This window comes from Cetorhinus maximus, chromosome 15 (assembly GCF_964194155.1).
Source record: "Cetorhinus maximus chromosome 15, sCetMax3.hap1.1, whole genome shotgun sequence".
Lineage (NCBI taxonomy): Eukaryota > Metazoa > Chordata > Chondrichthyes > Lamniformes > Cetorhinidae > Cetorhinus > Cetorhinus maximus.
This window is the reverse complement of record NC_135893.1, coordinates 85,974,794-85,994,924: the sequence shown is the minus strand read 5'-3', so window position 1 is coordinate 85,994,924 and position 20,131 is coordinate 85,974,794. Positions and strand designations below refer to the sequence as shown.

The 20,131-nt window shown below is 38.8% G+C and overlaps 1 protein-coding gene across 2 annotated transcripts in view; it reads right to left on the bottom strand.

The window, feature by feature from the left end:
- lmtk2 (lemur tyrosine kinase 2) overlaps positions 1–20,131 on the bottom strand; it is a 112,343-nt gene that overhangs the window by 72,792 nt on the left and 19,420 nt on the right. For both annotated transcript variants that reach the window (XM_078558866.1, XM_078558867.1), the window contains exons 2-4: positions 5,877–5,998; positions 4,998–5,151; positions 1,803–1,876 (exon numbers count right to left, since the gene is read on the bottom strand). In XM_078558866.1, coding sequence (XP_078414992.1) covers positions 1,803–1,876; positions 4,998–5,151; positions 5,877–5,998 — 350 coding nt within the window. The remainder of the gene's footprint in view (positions 1–1,802; positions 1,877–4,997; positions 5,152–5,876; positions 5,999–20,131) is intronic.

Genomic DNA, 20,131 nt, shown 5'->3' with positions numbered 1-20,131 from the left:
AATGATCCAGAGACACGAGCTTGTCACAAAGAGATATTAATGTGTATAATGTTATTGGAAATTATTTATTAAAATAGAATTTTAGTGGGGGTCTGTGTCTGGGTGCTTTGATGTATAGTAGTTTTGAGATGTTAATTGGGTGAACAGTAAGGAGAACAGTAAGGTAAAGTGTTAATTTGCATTTGTTGAATAAACCATTTAAGACTGCAGGTAAAATCTTGAACCTAGCTAGAAGCCAAACAATGTGCTTATTTTTTCAGTTTACTAATAAAATTGGTGATATGAAAGGGGTTTTATTGTTAGAACAGCTGAAGTTCAAAAGACCTAGTGATACAATGGAAAATTTACATTCAAAAGGGAAAGCTAGGTGTATAAAGAAATGAGTTTCTGTGTGTAAGGTAGAGGCATTTAAGACCTAATCAGCCTGTATGCCTCCAACCAACTAGACTCATTTGGAATTCATAAGGTCAAATGTGCTTTGCCTGGTGTCTATTTAAAGTTTATGGGTTACTGTTGCCTTAGTGGAGATTTACCTGGGGGTGATTAATTTGGGGATTTGTTAAAAAGTTATTATAGCAGTAATTTGTAGATATGTGTATGTGTTTAGTTTGTTGTTATGTGTTTAGTTTGTTGTTAAATTAATAAATGTTTTAGTTTTATATAAAAACCACAAGACTATTCCTACTGAATTCAAAGTCCGCATCTCAAAATTACAAATTGCAAAAATGGATTATGACAGTTGTTTCAAGTTTCCCTCTGGGATTTGAACAACTCAGCCTTTACCATCGGATGTGTCATAGCTTCAAATCCTGGCACGGTAGCTGGGGAATTTAAATTCAGTTAAGTAAATAAACCTGAAATTTTTTTTAAAAACTAGTTATCCACAATAGAAGGTAACCATGAACCTACCAGATTGTCATAAAAACTCATCTGGTTCATTGAAGTCCTTTAGAGAAGGAAATCTGCAGTCCCATACCCAATCTAGCCTATGACACAACTCCAGGCCCATAGGAATGTGGTTGATCCTTAACTTCCCTCTGAAATGGCCTACAAAACTGCTCAGTTAGAATTTAAGGCAGCTTTTCAAACACAATCAAGGTTGAACAATAAATGCTGACCTTCCACAGAGCACCCTCTTCTACAGCAATGACAATTTTTCTCTGACCTTGTCTAACGAACCTTGAATGATACTGCCTGTTCCTGCCATATTAATTCAAGGGGTATAAGCCCACTAAGAAACTATTAACTGGATTAAGTATGTCTCCATTAATGCCACACAGGACCCTGGTACTCGGAGACTTTAAAAAAAAATTTTCATGCGACGTGGGCATCACTGGCAAGGCCAGCATTAATTGCCAATCTCAAATTGCCCTTGAGATGGTGGTGGCGAGGTGTAACTGAGGGGACATTTTATAACCCACTGCAGCACCCTGTCCCATTGAAAGTTACTGTATTCAGACATAATTAGAAGAATATCCTGCCCCTATCAGAAGTTGGGACACCTGCAATTAATTTCAATGGCTTAATCATGCTTGGCAATATAAATGGAAATCAGGTATGAGACCTAGTTTCAATGGTTACACATCTCGGATTGATTCCAACAATTTAAAAATCCTATAACTTGACTTAATATGCAGTTTTATTTACATGAACAATCAACACCTATGGTGCAAATTTTGCCTTTTCTAGCAGATGTTTGAATCACAGTTAACGACCCAGATCCAGGGTATTATTATGTAGAGCACGTTCCGATTAAAACCACTTTGGGGTTGTCATCTTTAGCTTGTAAAAGCTGTGCTTACCTTACCAAACCAGCCATTTCCAATTTCTTGGATGTAGCTAAGACGATGACGTGCAAGAGATGCTTTGGATACTCCTGTAAAATGCAAAAAAAAATGACCAACTATATTTATAAAAATGCACTAACAGGAAGATGTTCAACTTTAATTTTCAACAATTTTCCAAACCCCAAGTTTCACATTTTGAATTTGCACCTCTAGTTTTAGATGAATTGTACAGAGCAGCAGGATATCAGAAAAGTTCTGAACAATTTCTAAAGGTGTAGGGAGGGTAGGAGAAGGGGCGAGGGGAGGAAGAGAAAAGACGACTTCCACGTCCATGATGAATAGATCAAGACAAAGGAAATGTGCAGACAGCGGTTACAAATGTGTCCAGTACTTTGCCACTGCAACATTCTGTAAAAATAGCCTAAGCAAAAATTTGGATTGCATGAAACATTACGCAGGTCCATGTTATTTATAAATTTTGGATTCTAATAGAACAAATCATTACTGATTTGAACATATCTATAAACAATTCCAAAAAAAAAACATTTTTTGAAAAAATATTTTGAATGAGGAGCTTGATTAAAGGATAAATATAAGAGGGAAAAAATATTTCAGTCACTAGAATGGTCCATCTTTCCAATTAAGTACATACGTCCTATGTACTCAAAAGGAAGCTGCAAAGTGACAATAGCATACAGTGGGATGTTTACGGTGAAACTGTGCCAAAAGTCAAGATGTCATGCCTTTCCACTGCAAAGGCTTTTAGGGACCAGAAAGGAAATCCACAATAAGCAACATGGATCTTAAAAAAAAAAGGAAAAACAGTACTTCCATCGGATTCAAATATAACCTATGTCTACTGGTTTGCAATAACAACTTGCATTTATATAGTGCCTTTGACGTAGTAAAATATTCCAAGGTGCTTCACAGGGGCAAACAAAATTTGAAACAAATCACACAAGGATATTCGGACAGGTGACTAAATGCTTGGTCAAGAAGGTTAGCTTTAAAGACTGTAGTAAACAAAGGGAGAGGGGTAAGAGGGGCAATTCCAGAGTTTAGGGACCTGGCATCTGAAGGCACAGCTGCCAATGAAGCAAAGATGCACAAAAGGCCAGAATGGGAGGAGCACAGGTATCGTAGGGGATTATAGGGCTGGGGGAAACTAGAGAGATAAGTGGGGGCCAAGGCCATGGAGTGATTTGAAAACAAAGAGAATTTTAATATAGGAGGTGTTGTAGACTTGGTGCTACTGTAGATCTGCATGCACAGTGGGGTGATGGATGAATAGGATTGTGTTAATTAGAATACAGGCACAATTTTTGAATGAGCTCCAAGTTTACAGAGGGTTCAAGGCAACAGCCTTGTTCAACCAGCCCAACCTGCACCTTAGCATACATTTAACTGGTGACACCACTGCTATTTTCTATAGTTCAAAGCCGGGCTGTTTTCTCGTACCACCTAATTACACAATGAAAGTAATGCTTTTATCAGCATAACTGCTTCCAGGAAAGTGTGGGTTTGTATTTCTGTTCATGCTGCAAATTTTGTGAAGATTCAGCGCTTTCACCTGAATAAAATTCTGTAGAAAAGATACAAACAAAAAAAGTCAACTTCCAATATATTGTAAGATCACAACTTGGTACAGAATAGTTTAATGGCCATAGTGGGCTAGAAGAGTGAGGCAACTGCTGGAATCTTCGCCAAAAACTAATTCACGTTGCAAAGGAATTTTTTTTCCAAAAACGAATGCTCAAACCTTTAAAATCAATGCAATATACTTTCCGTATTTATAGGACGAGAAAGATTATGCAGCTGGTAGATAACCTCTCTTAAATCACCAGCCTTCCACTTATATTTGAATTAGGCCACGATCTGAAATATCTGAAAGCTGCATAACTGCAGAACTGTGAAGCCCTTTTACAAAAGCAGTCAACTTCACTTAGTTCAGAAAATATTGTAACATTCTCATTCGCTTCAAATTCATCTGATATAATTATCTCCTGTAGATAAATCTTTAATTTTAATAAAAATGTGTTTCCTTTTCACGTAACTAGATGTTTCTGACAACCCTGCTTTTAATATATTTAGTGGCATAGTGAAAAATTGCCCTGGATCAATGAAATTTAAGTTCACAGACTTCAGAGTAGTATGCTTTTCAAGTATTTATTTTATATATTCACATTGTTTCTTTATACACTAATGTTACTTAGTGTACTGCTATTGTTCTGAAGTATAATTTGCCAAGCTACACACAATTCAAAGGCAACTGAGTTTAAAGGAGTTTTGATTATCAAAAGTTAAAATTTTCAGGCATGTTGATAGCAATTACTCAAGCAACGAATGCCAGTTCATTGGCTTTGCTGTCCTGAATAAAACAAAAGATTTGGTAAAAATAAGACCCCCTCCACCCCAATGTGACTTCTATTTCCTCACTCTCCCTTTCAGAGGCTGACTCCTTGTTGGGATAAAGCCACACGCATGACAATTCTACGGCCACTTTCACTCAAAAGTTTTCTTTTATTACATGATATTCTGAAATTACCAACAATTTGGGATTATCCAGAGATTTTTCCAGGATTCTTAACTTGTGTTCCAGGGACTTCAGTCAGCAACTTCATCCAAATATTCGCATAGAAAGAGCAAACTGGTGGCCTTGGTGATTGCTAGCAGTATCTGCTCCAGTGACCATTTTGGCAGATTAGACAGCTGCTGGGAGCATCACAGACAATTTGATTCTGCCAACAGCTGACATCCCCACACGAACAGCATGGATTTATTTTTTATTCATTCATGGGATGTGGGCTTTGCTGGCTAGGCCAGCATTTATTGCCCATCCTTATTTGCCCTTTCTTAATGGAAATCAGGAATGGGAACCCTGAAAAATGTGGCTCTCCCTAAAACAGGTTGGGCGAGTTCACTGGAACACCAATATCACCACCCTAGCTGAAATCAGCTATTTCAGTACAACCCAAGGAGTGAACCTGGGATCTTCCTGGTCTGCATGACTCAGCTATCCACCGAGATAACCTTGCTGACTCACTGCTGAACGCACAAAAATATTACTGCAGTAAATTTCAACTTATTTCAAATCAATGTATGCAATTAAAAACAAGAACTGAACTCCAACGCGTCAAGCAATGCTTAGTGCCATTTAACCAATCTTGTTACAAAAGTGAAAGATTGTCTGAAATGCAGGCCAGCTCATACCTTGTGTCTTAGATGATTGAAGCTGTGTTGGAGTAGAAAGTACAATATTTGGAACTCTAAGTGTGTAAACTTCAGTGGGTGCTGGAGGTGAAGGAGTGTCTTCTGCTGGTGGTATGAAATCATTTTCTTCATCAAGATTATCATCTTCAAATTCCTGAAATTCAAATAAGTGAGGTTTGCTATCATTTAAAAGGTCATTATTTCCATTAGAATACACTTTCTTGCACTATTTTCAGTAAAACTGCAATGTTGTAAATCACATTGTAATGCACCACATCTTTTGTGCCATACATCACGGCAAAAATTCTTCAGTGCAATTGATTTGTGAACTTCTTAAAGTGAAATTTTTGACTTTATTTGACCTTCTGATTGTTTTTCATCAGTTCTGTCTCTGCTCTGGCTTTTTAATAAACTGGAATCAGACAGTGTATAGACAGCGTATATTTCTACAACTGAGACATCCTGCCTGTTTGAAGAGGTTTCACCCTATGTAACCTGAATCCAAGTTTCTGACACAAGTAATATTCCTGCATAAGGTGAAATATAAATCAATAATTACAGATCCCCACCCCCCAAAAAAAAATCAAACAAATTAGTAGACTGGAATGAGTAACAGATGATCTCAGACTTGCCCCCATGGCTGGCAATCACAGATGACAGAAAAATAATCTGAATCAAACGGAGTTGAAAATCTAAGTTGTGAAGTGACACTCCTGAAACAGCCTGCTGTAATCAGTGTGAGGCTATGCAACTCAAATTCCATTTATGTAATATACTGCCAACACACTGCGTAAGCAGCTTCACTGTCACAATCAATAAATAACTTGGTAGCTGATTAGAAATAAATCAGAGCAACTAAGGTGCATCCTATGTGCTCACCTTGAAATTTATTTCTGCCTGTTTACAGCAGGATGCACAGTTCACGAGCAGGATGATGAGGAAAACTAAGCTGCACCCAGACAGTATGAGCAGTGACGAGGAGACTTCAACAGCTGCTTCCCCTGGAAAAAAGGACTGCAATCATTTTCCAACATCCGTTTTTAAGCATATTCCAAGAAAAAACACACTTTGGTATATAAAAATTCAACTAGATAAAACTGTATTGCCAAATCTAGAATAGCACAGTTAATTCCAATAGTTAAATAAATTATTTGTTTAAAGAAGTTTTATAGATTATCCACCAGAATGTAAAATTATATACAACAGATCTGAAATTAAACAATACATTTATCACACCTAACAGTCTCTATAATAGTTGGCCCCAAGCAGATCTTCTAGTTCTGAGGTTAAAAACAGATGATGATACTGCACAGTAACCAAAATAAGCAGACAAGATGTACAGTCTAGGTGGAGTGAAGAATGAATTTGCACAACACTATCATATCCTCAGGTCACCCAAATGCATTTTACAATCAATAGCTGCTTTGAGGCTGGGTCGGCAAATATGGCACCAAATGTGGACACAGCAAGATCCCACAAACAATAAATGAATGACCAATCATTCTGTTGGCTTAAGGAGAAATTTTGGTCAGGGTATCAAGAGAATGCCTTCCTCTTCTTTGAATAGTACCATGGGATAACTTACATTTTCTTGGAGCAGGTCATGTTTTATCCAAGACAGGTCTCTGACAACACTTATGTGGCCAAGTCAAGGCTTGAACTCAAGAGGCAAGGGTACTACTGGCTGAGCCAAGCTGACACTTATGATTAATATAACCAGAATGGATGCATCTGACCATGTTTATCATGAGTATCTTTAGCTTTCCAGCATTTTAAGCCTTTTAGCAAAACAGAATCCACATAAACCATTGCACACAACAGGTGGCACAACAATTTTTGAGAAAATATTGTGCACATAAATTCACTTGTGTGGACCACTGGAAAAGTCTGGTGATGAGAATTAACTAAATCCTAAACCCAGAGCTCAGTCTTAGCATGGACTTTCTGTCTTAACCTGTAAGGAACCTGTTGGTACTTGTGCTCAATAAACACTATAGGAAAGATGTGAACGCACTGGAGAGAGTGCAGAAGAGGTTTATGAGAATGGTTCCAGGGATGAGACACTTCAGTTACGAGGAAAGATCAGAGAAGTTGGGACTGGTTTCCTCAGAGAGGAGAAGGCCAAGAGGAGACTTGATAGAAGTTTTCAAAATCAGGAGGGATCTGGACAGAGTAGATAGGGAGAAACTGTTCTCGCTTGTAAATGGATCGAGAACCAGAGGGCACAGTTTTAATGCTTTGCAAAAGAAGCAAATGGGAGGTGAGAAAAAAACTTATTCACACAGCATGTAGTTAGGGTTAGGAATGCCTTGCCTGGAAGTGTGGTGGAGGCAGGTTTGATTGAGGCATTCAAGAGGGCATTGTTTCTATTTAAATAATCATCCAATGTGCAGGGTTATTGGGAAAAGGCAGGAGATTGGCACTGAGTTAAAATGCTCAGAGAGCCGGTGTAGACACGATGGGCCGAATGGCCTCCTTCTGCACCATAACAATTCTGTGATTCTGTTAATATTCTGGCAGAAACATTGGTACTGGGAGATCTGGCAATTTGTCAACACAATTGATTGTCCTGGGAATTCCAGTGGGAATTTCCCTATAGACAGTGGGAAGGAAAAAAAATCCATTGAGTGAAAACAGCTGTTTCACATGAAACAGCTAAGCTATCACCAAACAGTTGTTAAATAAGGGCAGGTCTTAACCTTCTGTAAATCCAAGTCAGTAGCTTTTGTTAAAATTCTTCTGATCATGCAACAGTGCTTATGAGGATAGATTTCTTGTTGCTTTGTGATGGTGACATAAAACATATTTGATTTTATGCTTTTCAGGAGTTTCCAGAGCTTGAACATTGGCCTGAATCCATCATTTTGGAGACAGATTAAAAAAAACAGCATTGAAGTCAGCTCTTGACATGGACTGCATACTGCTATCCTGGTTTGGGAGTATGATATCCTTTGCATATTATTGCAGGCAATTCTAGTGTGTCTAATAACACCCTGAATCTTGGCAATTTACGTGGAACTAAAATCTTGGCAATTTACGTGGAACTGACTCATAAGGTTTACTAAGTAAATGTGGCAATTCATCCAGTAAAGTTAAGTTTAATAAAACTCGAATTTAGATGTTTTAGCTTTACTAGGTTCAAAAGGCACGCACCATGTTCATGGACAGATATCTCAAACATTACTAAAGGAAGGGATAATTTCAATACAAAAATATTCCCATTCCCCAAAAGTATCCACATCATGTTACAATTTCTCATGGTGCAGAGAGTATAAAACCTGGATTTAAAAAAAAATCTTCAAATTCTCACAAAACCTAATATTTGTCCTGTGCAAAAAATATCAACTTGCTCAATCTGCAAGGAACATTATTTAGTTAAAAACTAGCGCCATGCCATTAAAAACTACAATGGACAAACAAATGTAACCGGACACTACAGCTGATGTCCAAACTTGTCAGGCAGCAAAGAAATGCCATCCAGCTCCCAATTTTGAAAGAGCAGTTCACAGCTAATAATTAAATAGGGTACTTTAAGTTTAAGCAAGTAAATTTAAACATGTAATGAAGAACAAGGGTACAAGTTAATGCTTGTAGACAGAGTAGTCAACAAATCTCTCCCCACTTCTGTGAGCATGGAAGGAAAATTTACTATATAATTTTCTGAACCAAACATTACTAAAGGAAGGGGTAATTTCAATACAAAAATATTCCCATTCCCCAAAAGTACCCACATCATGTTACAATTTCTCACATCTTGCAGAAGATTGTAAAACAACATTATTGGCTACAAACCTCCCCCACACCTGATATTGTCTCAGCTCACACATGAAGAATGGCACTGGACTAGAAAATGGCCAGTACCTTTAAACCTACAGCAGCTTCAGTCAGGAAAGGAAAGTTGAGGAAAGGTAAAACTTGCACCTCAACAGAGATCCATCATTTCAGATTAGCAAAAATCCAAACAGCATTCAACTGACATCAGTCTTAATAACCAAATGGTTCTTTTGAAGTTACATTCTTTAGAAATGGTCTTCTAACTTCTCCAGTAAATAATAATGTATATTATTAATTCCTGATTGCAATCCAGATGGTAATTATATGGTTCCACATCTGACTGCACTGGAATGTACACCTGGGATGTTCCAGGTTCTTGCTCTGCTCTTGTGTTAACTGATGTTCCATAACTCAACTGGGGCAGTGGTAAAGACATTACACAAACTTCTCTTAGAACATCTGAGTTAGGAAAGGCATTAAAAAAAAACTTTCCATTCATAAACCGTCAAGGTGACTCGTTTGCAAATTACTCGAGTTACGGCAATTAAAACTTACCCACATTACCAGCTGCTGAGTCCACATAAAATGTTTAAATGTGGTGCAAAGACACAACTAATTTTGAACTACACATATTTATTATCTAACTGCACAACACTGATCCAAATAGAAACAGCTTTTCATTCATTTTGATTGCACAGCACACTACAATACATATATTGATATATTAAATACATCAAGCAGAAACACCCATGATACATGCTGAAAACAGCTGTATATTAGAATAACATTCCTAATTTTTAAAACTGACAAAACAAAAGCCCAATTCTGTGTGCTTGAGAACGTGTGAATGCGAGTAAGAAAGCACACATGTAAAGGAGGGAGCATGCGTGCCAAGGGGAGAGAGAAAGAGACACACATACGTACAGCAACAGAGGCTAAAAGCAAAACCTTCTCACCAGAGATATTTAGGGGAGGGTAAAGAATGGGGCATGTTGTTGGGCTCAGCATTTCCTTCACATGAAAAGTGATCAAGTATATATTACAAATGCCAAGAGTTAAGAGCAGTTGCTTGTGATAATTCTGCAATCCAATGTTGTGAATTGACTATTCTGACCCATCCCTTGGCTGCAGAGAAATCTTGCAGCGTATTGCAGTGGAGCTGGAACTGAAGCCAGCACCTGCTTAGTGTTCCCTGCAAGTCAATAGCATTGGGTACCCAAGTTACTACAAACTACTCAATGTTACTGAGGATAGGTACATTTTGTATATTGTGTACACTCAGAATATAATATCGCTGCTGACCTTTTCCCATTGGAACAGTATGGTCTGGTGCAAATGGCATGGGCCAAGGCAGTCTAAAAAGACCAGGGAGTTGAGCATGATCTTTAAGTATGATTCTGCCCAACTCAAAAGAAACATAATATCACACTGCTCACAGATACGAGTTTAAAATGTTGCATAGTGGGGTCAATGCAGGGGACTCTGTATTAAGTACTACTGGCAAAGAAGGGAATGGTTAAACTCAATCTTGTGGAAATTTCTTTAGGGGCAAAGAGTAAACATTAAAATGTATCAAAAGTCCATAATTTCTTAAAAATATTAAAACTACTTAAATATATATCTACAGTAAAACAACAGAGTCTCCCCATTAAAACAGCATATGAAGATCATGGTACCAGAACCTTCATCAGTAACATGCTTCCAGTCACCAAATTTACATCCCAATGGCAAAGAAACATCATTAATCTCTCTATTGTCAACACCCATCAAGAAATTAATCTATGCTTTTAGGAATATACATGACAACAGGATGAATAACCAGTCCCTTGACCTAGTGGCCAGTTTGAAAATGTACCACGGATGAAATTGGAGCAAAAGTGTGTCTCGTGTTTACTGGTGCCAAAGGTAAAACCAAAGAAAATCTGAACCCACAGTGATCAAAAGGGTTCTAACATTTCCCTCCTCCCCCTAAAATATTGAGTGCATAACTTTGCTGTCATAATTTACCTGTGAACACAGGCTGAAAATCTGGCACTCCCAAAAGCAACTTGTTTACATTGGCCTCCCGCATAATAGTTACTCGTTGTAGCACATGCCTTAGTCTTCATAGTATTTGTTAAATAGGAAACAAAGTGCTATTTTCAGAAGCTGCTTATCGTTGAGGTTCATTATCAGGATGGGTAATCAAGCACCAATTTTATTCTTGGACATGCTTTTTAAACCAAAAGGAGAAAGGCACATTAAAGGCTTTTCAAGTGTGGTTTTGTAACACAATTAACAACCATGATGATCTCTCTACCTCCAAAATATTTACTGTGCCATGGACTCAAATGGATTGAAATGATGTTGATCAATCAATTTAAACATCAATGGCTCTTCAACAAGTGTTTACGGTGCCTAATGATCTATGCTGAAGACCTGAATGAATAGTAAAGTTATCTTCTTAACCAGCAGTTTATTTAGAGAAGGTTGAGAGGAGATCTGATAGAGATGTTCAGAATCATAGGGTAGATGGGGGGAAACTGTTCCCATAGACGGAAGGGTCGAGAACCAGGGGACATAATTTAAGGTGACTGGTAAAAGAACCAACGGCAACTTGAGGAAAAACTTTTTTTTTACAAAGCAAGTGGTTAAGATCTGGAATACACTGCCCGAGTATGTGGTCGAGGCAGATTCAACTGTGGCTTTCAAAAAGTGAATAGATAAACACCTGAAGCGAAAAGATTTGCAGGGCTTTGGGGAAAAGGGCAGGGCAGGAGAGTAGGACTAGCTGAGTTGCTCTTGCAGAGAGCTGGCCTAGACATGATGGACCAAATTAGTTCCTTCTATGCTGTAATCATTCTATGATTCTATAATGCATTTTACACTTTTTTAACATTACAAACATATTGTAAATAAAGCAGGATAATCTGCTGAAAAAGTAATGCTGGGAAACCTGCTATTATTTAGAAATAGATCCGCATGAAGAGGCAGAAGCATCCACTGTACAACGGAAAGGTTGACTTGTTAAGTCATTAACTTTCTTCATTCCACTCTGCTCTAAAGCTGAACTCCCACTTCAGCCCAAGGCAAGCCAATAACCAAAATGAGTAGTCATCACACATTACCACAGATTAAATTTAATCAAAACTGAACACGAGGCCAAGTCAGATTTGAGCTTTCCTGCTGTATTTGTTAGCAAGTACAGCACCATTCCCATCAAGACTCCCCAGGTCTTCTGAGGTGGTTTTAACATGAGCGTTTAGAAGATAGGAAGCTACAACTATTTTTTAAAAATCAATAAAGCTAGGGCCCACTTAAGATTCAAATTAAATTCAAATACTAAGCTTTTCTGTGGTGGTTCCATTCACGGCTTGATGGCAGATTAATAGTCCTCCAAAGACTGAGGCAAACGACAAATGTAAACAAAGTAGGAGGCCAGTTACCAAAATCACATACACTCCCAACAAATATAGATGATTTCAACCCGCTGCACCAAATGCACCAAACGCAAAATGGATTGTTTGGGGATAATTAAAAAACATCATCAGCTCTTGCAGCCCCTGTGCAGGCCAGCATCACTATCGTTAACTCTGTCTTTCTCTCCACAGATGCTGTTGGACCTGCTGAGTTTTTCCAGCTTTTTCTGCTTTTGTTTCAGATTTCCAGCATCCACAGAATTTTGCTTTTATCACTATCACTGATTTCTTTTTCTAAGCACAGTAAATGTAACGATACTGGCGAAAGTTAGCATCCGTGCATGGGCATATTCAGATGAGAGGCTAAGCCAAGGACTTGTCTGCCGGCTCAGAACAATATAAAAGAGGTCCCAGGGCAAATTTCAAGACCAGAGAAGTTTGTCCCCTAGTCGTGGCCAATATTCATCTCTCAACTACCACCAAAAAACAGATCAATGGATCATTCATCTCAGGTGCTATTTGTAGAAAATCATCGCTTCAGTTGCCCAACAACTTAGTGGGTGGTACTAAAATTCACCACCACTCTGATCTGAGGCAGCTGATCTCAGACAGTTGGGTTTGAGGTGGGGATGGTAAAGGAGGAAAATAAGCTCCAACAGCAGTTAGAACCTGCTGGGATTGGAGTGACATGGAAATAGATTGGGGTAGGGGAGGAAATTATAGGGTTTGCACTCCAAATGGCTACCCAGCAACTTCCGTTCCAAAACACACGTGTAGATAGTGGAATCTGAACAGAATCAGGCCCTGCCAAGTTGACCCTCTGAAGAAACAGTCCATCAATATTCACTGTCTAGGCTTGCATGGAGCAATGGCCACTTGGGTGAGCTACTAGAAGACTGCCGAAAACTATGGAATTTTAGTCTTCTAGACTGGAAGCAAGAAAGAGGAAAAGCTATACTTTGTTTTTAAATTTGGGGGATTAATTAATAATGAGCACACAAGGGCATAATGGAATGCATTGGAATATTTATTCCATTGAAAGTATTATATTTTACTATATGCTTCTGAAAATATTTAAATCGTCACAACAATGATAACTGATGTTAATTTACTGTGTTTGGAAAAAAATGGGAAGCTTCAGCAGACACTCCTGGGCTAGAAAGCCATTCATTGTGAAGTGATATATCTAGGGGAAATGGTCTGTTGACATATGCAAAATTTGGAAGATCAGAAGAGTATCAGGGAATGTTAAGAAGATGCCTTTCCAGAATCACAGAATTGTTATAGGACTTAGGGCAAGAAAAGCAGCCAAATTACCAAGAAGATTCTTTAGGGATAGAGCGATTACTACAATTGTAATGCAGATATTATGAACAAAGACCTGAAAAAAGGCAAAGACTCTGAATTACCGCATGCTTCTGCACATACAATCAACTATCACGAGTCACAGGTAGGGTTGACAACTGTGATTAAATGTATTCCTGGGGGCTTCATCACATGACTTGCCCCGTGCGCCAGCCATTAATCGATCAACATATCCATACTTGTGACATACTGCCTTCCTGTGTCAATTGCAAAGCAAAAAGGCTCATTACCCAATTGGATGCTGCTTGACTGTCAGCCAAACAGCCTTTTTGCCCCCATTTTCAATAATTCTATATCTGGTAAAAAGAAATGTTCAAAGAAAATTTTAAGAAACTCTATCTTTTAATTTCTCAATGATTTTTCTCCAGGATTGCACACAGCAGTGATCTGGAGTTGATCTTCAACTCCTGGAGACTCCAGGCCATTCCTGGAGACTCCAGGCCAATCCTGGAGGGTTGGCAACCCTAGTCATGGGTCAGTTCAAAGCAACTTTGTGTTCCTAGTCAGAACAACAAGCAACTTCAATTTTTAAAAAAATCAGTGGCACAGCTCAGCATGGTACTGAACCATACATACAGTGCAGGCAGGTCCCAGGTTTGTCCCTCGTCTGGGCTAAGTTAGCCAGCTTCAGCTGGTGTTGTGGTAGCACCATTACAATTAATCACAATGAAGTAGGGTGTATGGGGTGTTGGCAGCAATCATCACGATTTCCTACTGACCTAATGATGCCCCAATCTTAAGATAGAGGGTGGACCAAGGACAGAGTAGACTCAGCTGTTACACTGCTCCCCATGGCTGAAGAGCCTAGCAGCACCGTCCATCAAAATTCATACACGAAGAATGGCCAATAAAGCCAGTAGTCGGAGATGTTGGATCCCATGGAACTCCATGAATTCAGGAAGCTCAGTGCCCGACCTAAATGGCCATGTGGCATTATGGTCAGCAGCACGTCCAAGTGTGGAGGGTATCACAGTCAAACTAGATTCTTCCCTCACTGCACATCCAAACTCAATAGCTGTTACTAGATATTAACAAGGAGCAGGAACCATGGATTCTCTTTCCCTTCACTAGCTCAAAGTGTTTATTGCCACTCTGGCTGAGGCCTTTCTTTTTGAAACACAATGCATTTAAAATCAGTTATTACATTTCAAGAATATGATTTTTGAATATTTTCAGAAAACAGAAATTGGGGTAATCTCCAACTGGATTTATAATATTCAAAGAATTTAACTTAATTCGTTTATGATTTACAATCCTCCTGGAACCAAGTTCTGTTTCATTTAGAGCCAATTAGTCCATAGTGGCCAGCATTGAAGTAGCCATTTAATAAGTTTAATGCAGATCTTGGCTCCCTGCACCCAGACTAAATCTGTCATCAGCATATAAATCCTCAATCAAACGTATCAAATTTATCCCTTCTGTTGAGGGATTCCTTTTTTCAAATTTAACAGCTCCAAAGGATATGAGTTAAAAGTATTGAATAGAAATATCAAGAATGTTCTTGATCTAAATACTGCCTCCCTACAAAGAATTACTGTGCGTGTGCACATACAACACAGATGTGCATTTGGATCAAATCTCTACTGTTTTGTTTTAAAATGCCTTTCATAGAACATCAACATTAAGTACCTGCTGCACTATGGAAAGCCTTGTGAACTAAGTGCTCTGTTCCATCCTTTTTTTGTAGTGGCTCTCAAATTTTTTTGGTTGTATACCCCTATTCAGCTTTATCAACTTTTTGCTTACCCCCATGGGCAGTTTCTTTTTTAACCAATCCTTCTAACTACCACACATTTTGTAAATCGTTATAATTACACTTGTAGGTAATCATACATCTATAATAACAAATTTTTACTTAAAGTCATTTGGTAGTACCAAATTTGAGAACTGCTGAAAAAAGAGAGGCATTTTTTGTCAAAGCTTTTTGCCTTGCACGCACCAGGACAATTCGCAAGAAAATACCAATGTCAGGGGAAATAACATATTTATACTATATGAAAGAGGGTGCTGATTGGTTGGCATGTGGACTCTGATTAGTTGAGGCATTACCGTGGAGAATGCATCAGTGGATGGTGACTGACAGTTAACTTCACCATTACATAGACCAATTGAAATCTTCCTGCACCGTCAAACATTTTCCATCTTTAATATCTTCTAGGATGCCCGTAGGCTTGCCGATTCTTAATTCTCAAGAGTCTTTGTTATCATGAGTCTTGTTCTACTGCAAAAATCTCAGTTTTTGGCCTCACTCATTTCTTTTTCCAAGATCATATGGTGCTGCTTTTTTGTCATCTCTTCCTTCTCCAACAATTCTATTCCAAAATTCCAAAACAATCACATAACCCTTTCCACTCTCTTGTTCAATTAGTTTTTCAATTCTATCATACATTTCATCAACTTCCTTATCTGGATGTTCGCTTGTGGGCATATATAACTGAATGTCCACTGCTTGTCCCCTTAGCCTGATGCCAGTGAAACTATTTGGCTCATATTTCACTCATTCATTTGGCAGCTTCCTTTTCTAGCATTACTGCTACTTCCATTCCTTTTCATTTCCTCCCAAGTATATCATTCTCACTTCATCATTCATGAAGTCATCTTCACTTGTTCACCATACTTCACATAACCCTAGGATGTTTAATTTCTCCTTTGCCATTTCTTGCTTTAGGTTCTCTAGTTTTCCATTCCTGTTGATTGTTTGTTAATTCCATGTTCCTATTCTTTTGATACTACCAAGCTTGTATATATGAAGATTTCACTGGATGACAACCTAGGAGGCCTCACTCCATCCCTTGTCGAGCGCAACATCACTTATCCTTTGACAGGGGCTCCCATCTACGCTGTTGGTGTTTGTTTGTGCTGATGCTATCCTGAGTTGTAGCTATTTTCAGTGGTGATTCACCATTGCCTTCCACTGTCGGTTTCGGTTTAGTCACTGATATCTCAACCATTGTGACAGGTAGCACTGGGCTACAATGATACCAGTAGCAGACCTCGCATGTCTGACCTGGCTTTATTCTGTACATGGGACAAACAGCAAAAGTGAGAGTAGCCAATAAGGGAGTCAGAAACTTGTGCAATTGTAAGGGGAGTTCAGCAAAGGTGTTTATCACCAGTCCTCTTTAATGTCCATGCAGAAGCAGTGACCAAAGAATTGTTTGAAGGCACAGAAACGGGTGTTAAGATTGGAGTGTGAATGATATCAGTTGGACTTGCAGGTGCCAAAGCACTTGTAATCCTTATTCTGGGCACCTTTCAAGAACTTGTAGACAGGCTAGTAACAGCAGGCATGAACTTTGGCAAAAACCAAAGTGACACATATCTTAAAATCACCAAGAAATATTCATATATTCATAGAAGGAAGAGAACTGGAACAGATGAAGAATTCATGTATTTAGGAAGCATAAAAAGATGGAAGGTACAATAAAGAAATAAGAACAAGGATAACATTGGGAAAGACCATATTTGGTAGAGATGGTTGCTAGAAAACTAACCAGAAAGCCAAACAAGAAACTCAAACAGTGACTTGTAAAGAGCTTGATTTAGAGTGCTGTTTTGTATGGGTGAGAGACTTGGACCTTATGGAAAGAGGGGGCCAACTTGCTAAATAGCTTTGAAGCATGGGTCTGGAGGAGAACGGAAAGGATCTGTTGGACAGAAAAAGTAACAAATGTTGAAGTGCTGTGGAGAGTGAACGAGAGTCCGGATAGGGCACATTTTAAGAGGAAACAGCCTTGTAAGAGAAGTTACAGAGAGAGGATTTCAAGGAAAGAGAGGAAGAGGAAGGAACAGAATATTAATGCTGGATGGCTTGAAAATTGAAGGAAGCTATTGGCAAATGAAAAGACTGGCACAGAATAGAGACATGGAAGACCAATATGAGCCGAGGCCTTGCCTTCAGGCTGAGCACACTTGATGATGAAACATGGGATGTTAGTGCACAGATGTTGCTGACTTGATGACCTGCTGTATACAAACAGCAGAGATAAAATTATGCTGACTGTCTGGCAACAGAACTTTGAGCAGCTCAGTATTATGTAGGCTTCAAAGGGAGCATTATACCTCGCTTCTTAAGGGTTAAATTATGAGGAGAAATTAAACAAACTAGGGTTGTAATGCCTCGAATAAGGTTAAGGTGTGATTTGACCAAAGTTTTCAGATATTATGGGGAACAGACAGAGTGGATACAGAACTATTGCCATTGGTTCAGAAGTCTAAAATTTGGAAGTATAATCTAAAAATTGGAGCCAGATCTTCCAGGATTAAAATTAAGAAACACTTCTACACACATAGGGTTGTTGCCTTTGGAACTCTTTTCCACAAATGGCAATTGATGCTAGATCAATTGTTAGATTTAGATTTTTTTTAAACCACTGGTATTAAGGGATATGGGGCAAAGGCAGGGATATGGAGTTATATAACAGATCAGCCACAATCTACCTGAATAGCAGAACAGGCACACCAAGCTAACTGGCCTACTCTTGCTCCTCTGTTCTCTCTTGTCTGGGGACACAAGATGTCACCAAAGATTGGCTCATTTGCTACAGAGCAGGATCAAGTCTTACTGATCTGTGTGGCTCAGTACCACAATGAGCATTTACTCTGAGCCATAAAGCTCAGATAAAGCTTTCATTAATGCATAATAATTCCAGCTTAATTTATCAACCACACAAACAAACCTCAAGACTTTTACTTTAAGCACAGTACATTGTGCACTATATGTTGCATAAGGTCAACTACAAAGGGTCAGTCTAAAATGGCATGAGGCATTTTAACAGTACTATTAAAATCTAGAATTACATTTAAAACATTAAAAGTTAATCACTAAAACAACGGAGGAATACAAGAACTCAATTCAAAGGAGAATAAGCCCTTGTAACAAAGTGTTTGACTGCATTACTTTGTCATCCCTTTCCTATTTTGTTCAACTGAATATCAAGAATGGTACCAAAGAGTATGGGACTTTATAAAAGATGCTGTTGCAGGACACAGGCATGTGTGGTGCAAATATGAAATTGAAATCACGTGCCCAACAACTGTATTTGTGGAAGCTTTTGTGCGAAAACAAATACTGCGAATGCTGTAATACTGAAATAAAAACAAAGTGCTCGAAATACTCAACAATCCAAGGGCACCATCTGTGGAGAGAGAAGCAGAATTAACATTTCAAGTCTGTGGCCTTTCATCAGAACTGGGAAAAATTAGACACATAATAGGTTTTAAGCAACTGAAAAGGGGGAAGGTGGAGAACTAAAGATGATAAGTGACCGATCCACAAGTCCATGGTGACCCACATTTCACAGCAGGCTAGAGGGTGCTTGACAACAAAGCTGGCAGAAACAAACTCAGTTATCTGATTACATGAAAAAGAAAGGATCATAGTAATTAGCGGAGAGATGACAAAAGTATGTAATTACACTAATGATTTAACCACAGGGATTTAGTCTCTAGCTCTATAGTTGGTGTTCTGAAAGCAATCTCCACAAAATTCCAGTTAACATAATGGGTGTTTCAGCAACTTGGAGGCATATTTCAAGAACATTTCAGTAATCAATATTGAAGGCAGCAATTTTTATAAACTTCTAACCCAGCTCCAGTGGTCAAACCTTTCCCTACTAAGTCATAAGCCCTTCACACAAGGACAATTTTGTTGCTGCCATGCCGCTGTCATTCATTGCATATATAAATTAAGCTAAGTATTTGCAATATAAATATTGATACTTATTTCAGAGACGAGCTAAAACTATCTGAATCAAGTCACTCTTTCGTTAACCAGTTGTCTCCTCCCAAGTTACCTCTACTCCAAACAAGGATAGAAATCCTTTAATAAATAAAAACAAAATGCTGGAAATACTCAGCAGGTCAGGCAGATCCATGGAGAGAGAAACAGAGTTTCAGGTCAATGACCTTTCAACAAAACTGGGAAAAGTTAGAAACATAATATAGATTTTAAGCAAGCAAAAGGGAGGAGGGTGAAATGTAACAAAAGGGAAGGCCTGTGATAGTGTGGAAGACAGGACAGGTTAAATGACAAAAGGGTTGGTGGTGCAGGGTCATAGGAAGTGGCGCTGGAACAAGAAATAAATGACGTGTCTCGGTGGGGTGGGGGGGGGGGGGTTACAGGTGCCGTCTGAAGGCAAAAGTCAAGAGGAAAGGAAGACTAAAACAAGCAAATAGAAATCAACAGAGTGTGGGCAGAGATTATGGCCTGAAATTGTTGAACTCTGTGTCAAGTGTCGAACTCTGCAAGTGGCTTCATTGCAACACAGCAGGTGGCCAAGAACAGAGAGATCAGCATGAGAGCAAATTGGAAAAGTGTGTGTACTTCTTTCAATTTGGTTTACTGTATTCGCTACTCACAATGGAAAACAAAGACAGAATTACCTGGAAAAACTCAGCAGGTCTGGCAGCATCGGCGGAGAAGAAAAGAGTTGACATTTCGAGTCCACATGACCCTTCAGCAGAACTGAGTAAAGTTCGGAGAGGGGTGAAATATAAGCTGGTTTAAGGTGGGGGGGGGGGGGAGGGGGAGAAGTTGGGCGGGGTGGTGGTTGTAGAGACAAGCAAGCAGTGATAGGAGCAGATAATCAAAAGATG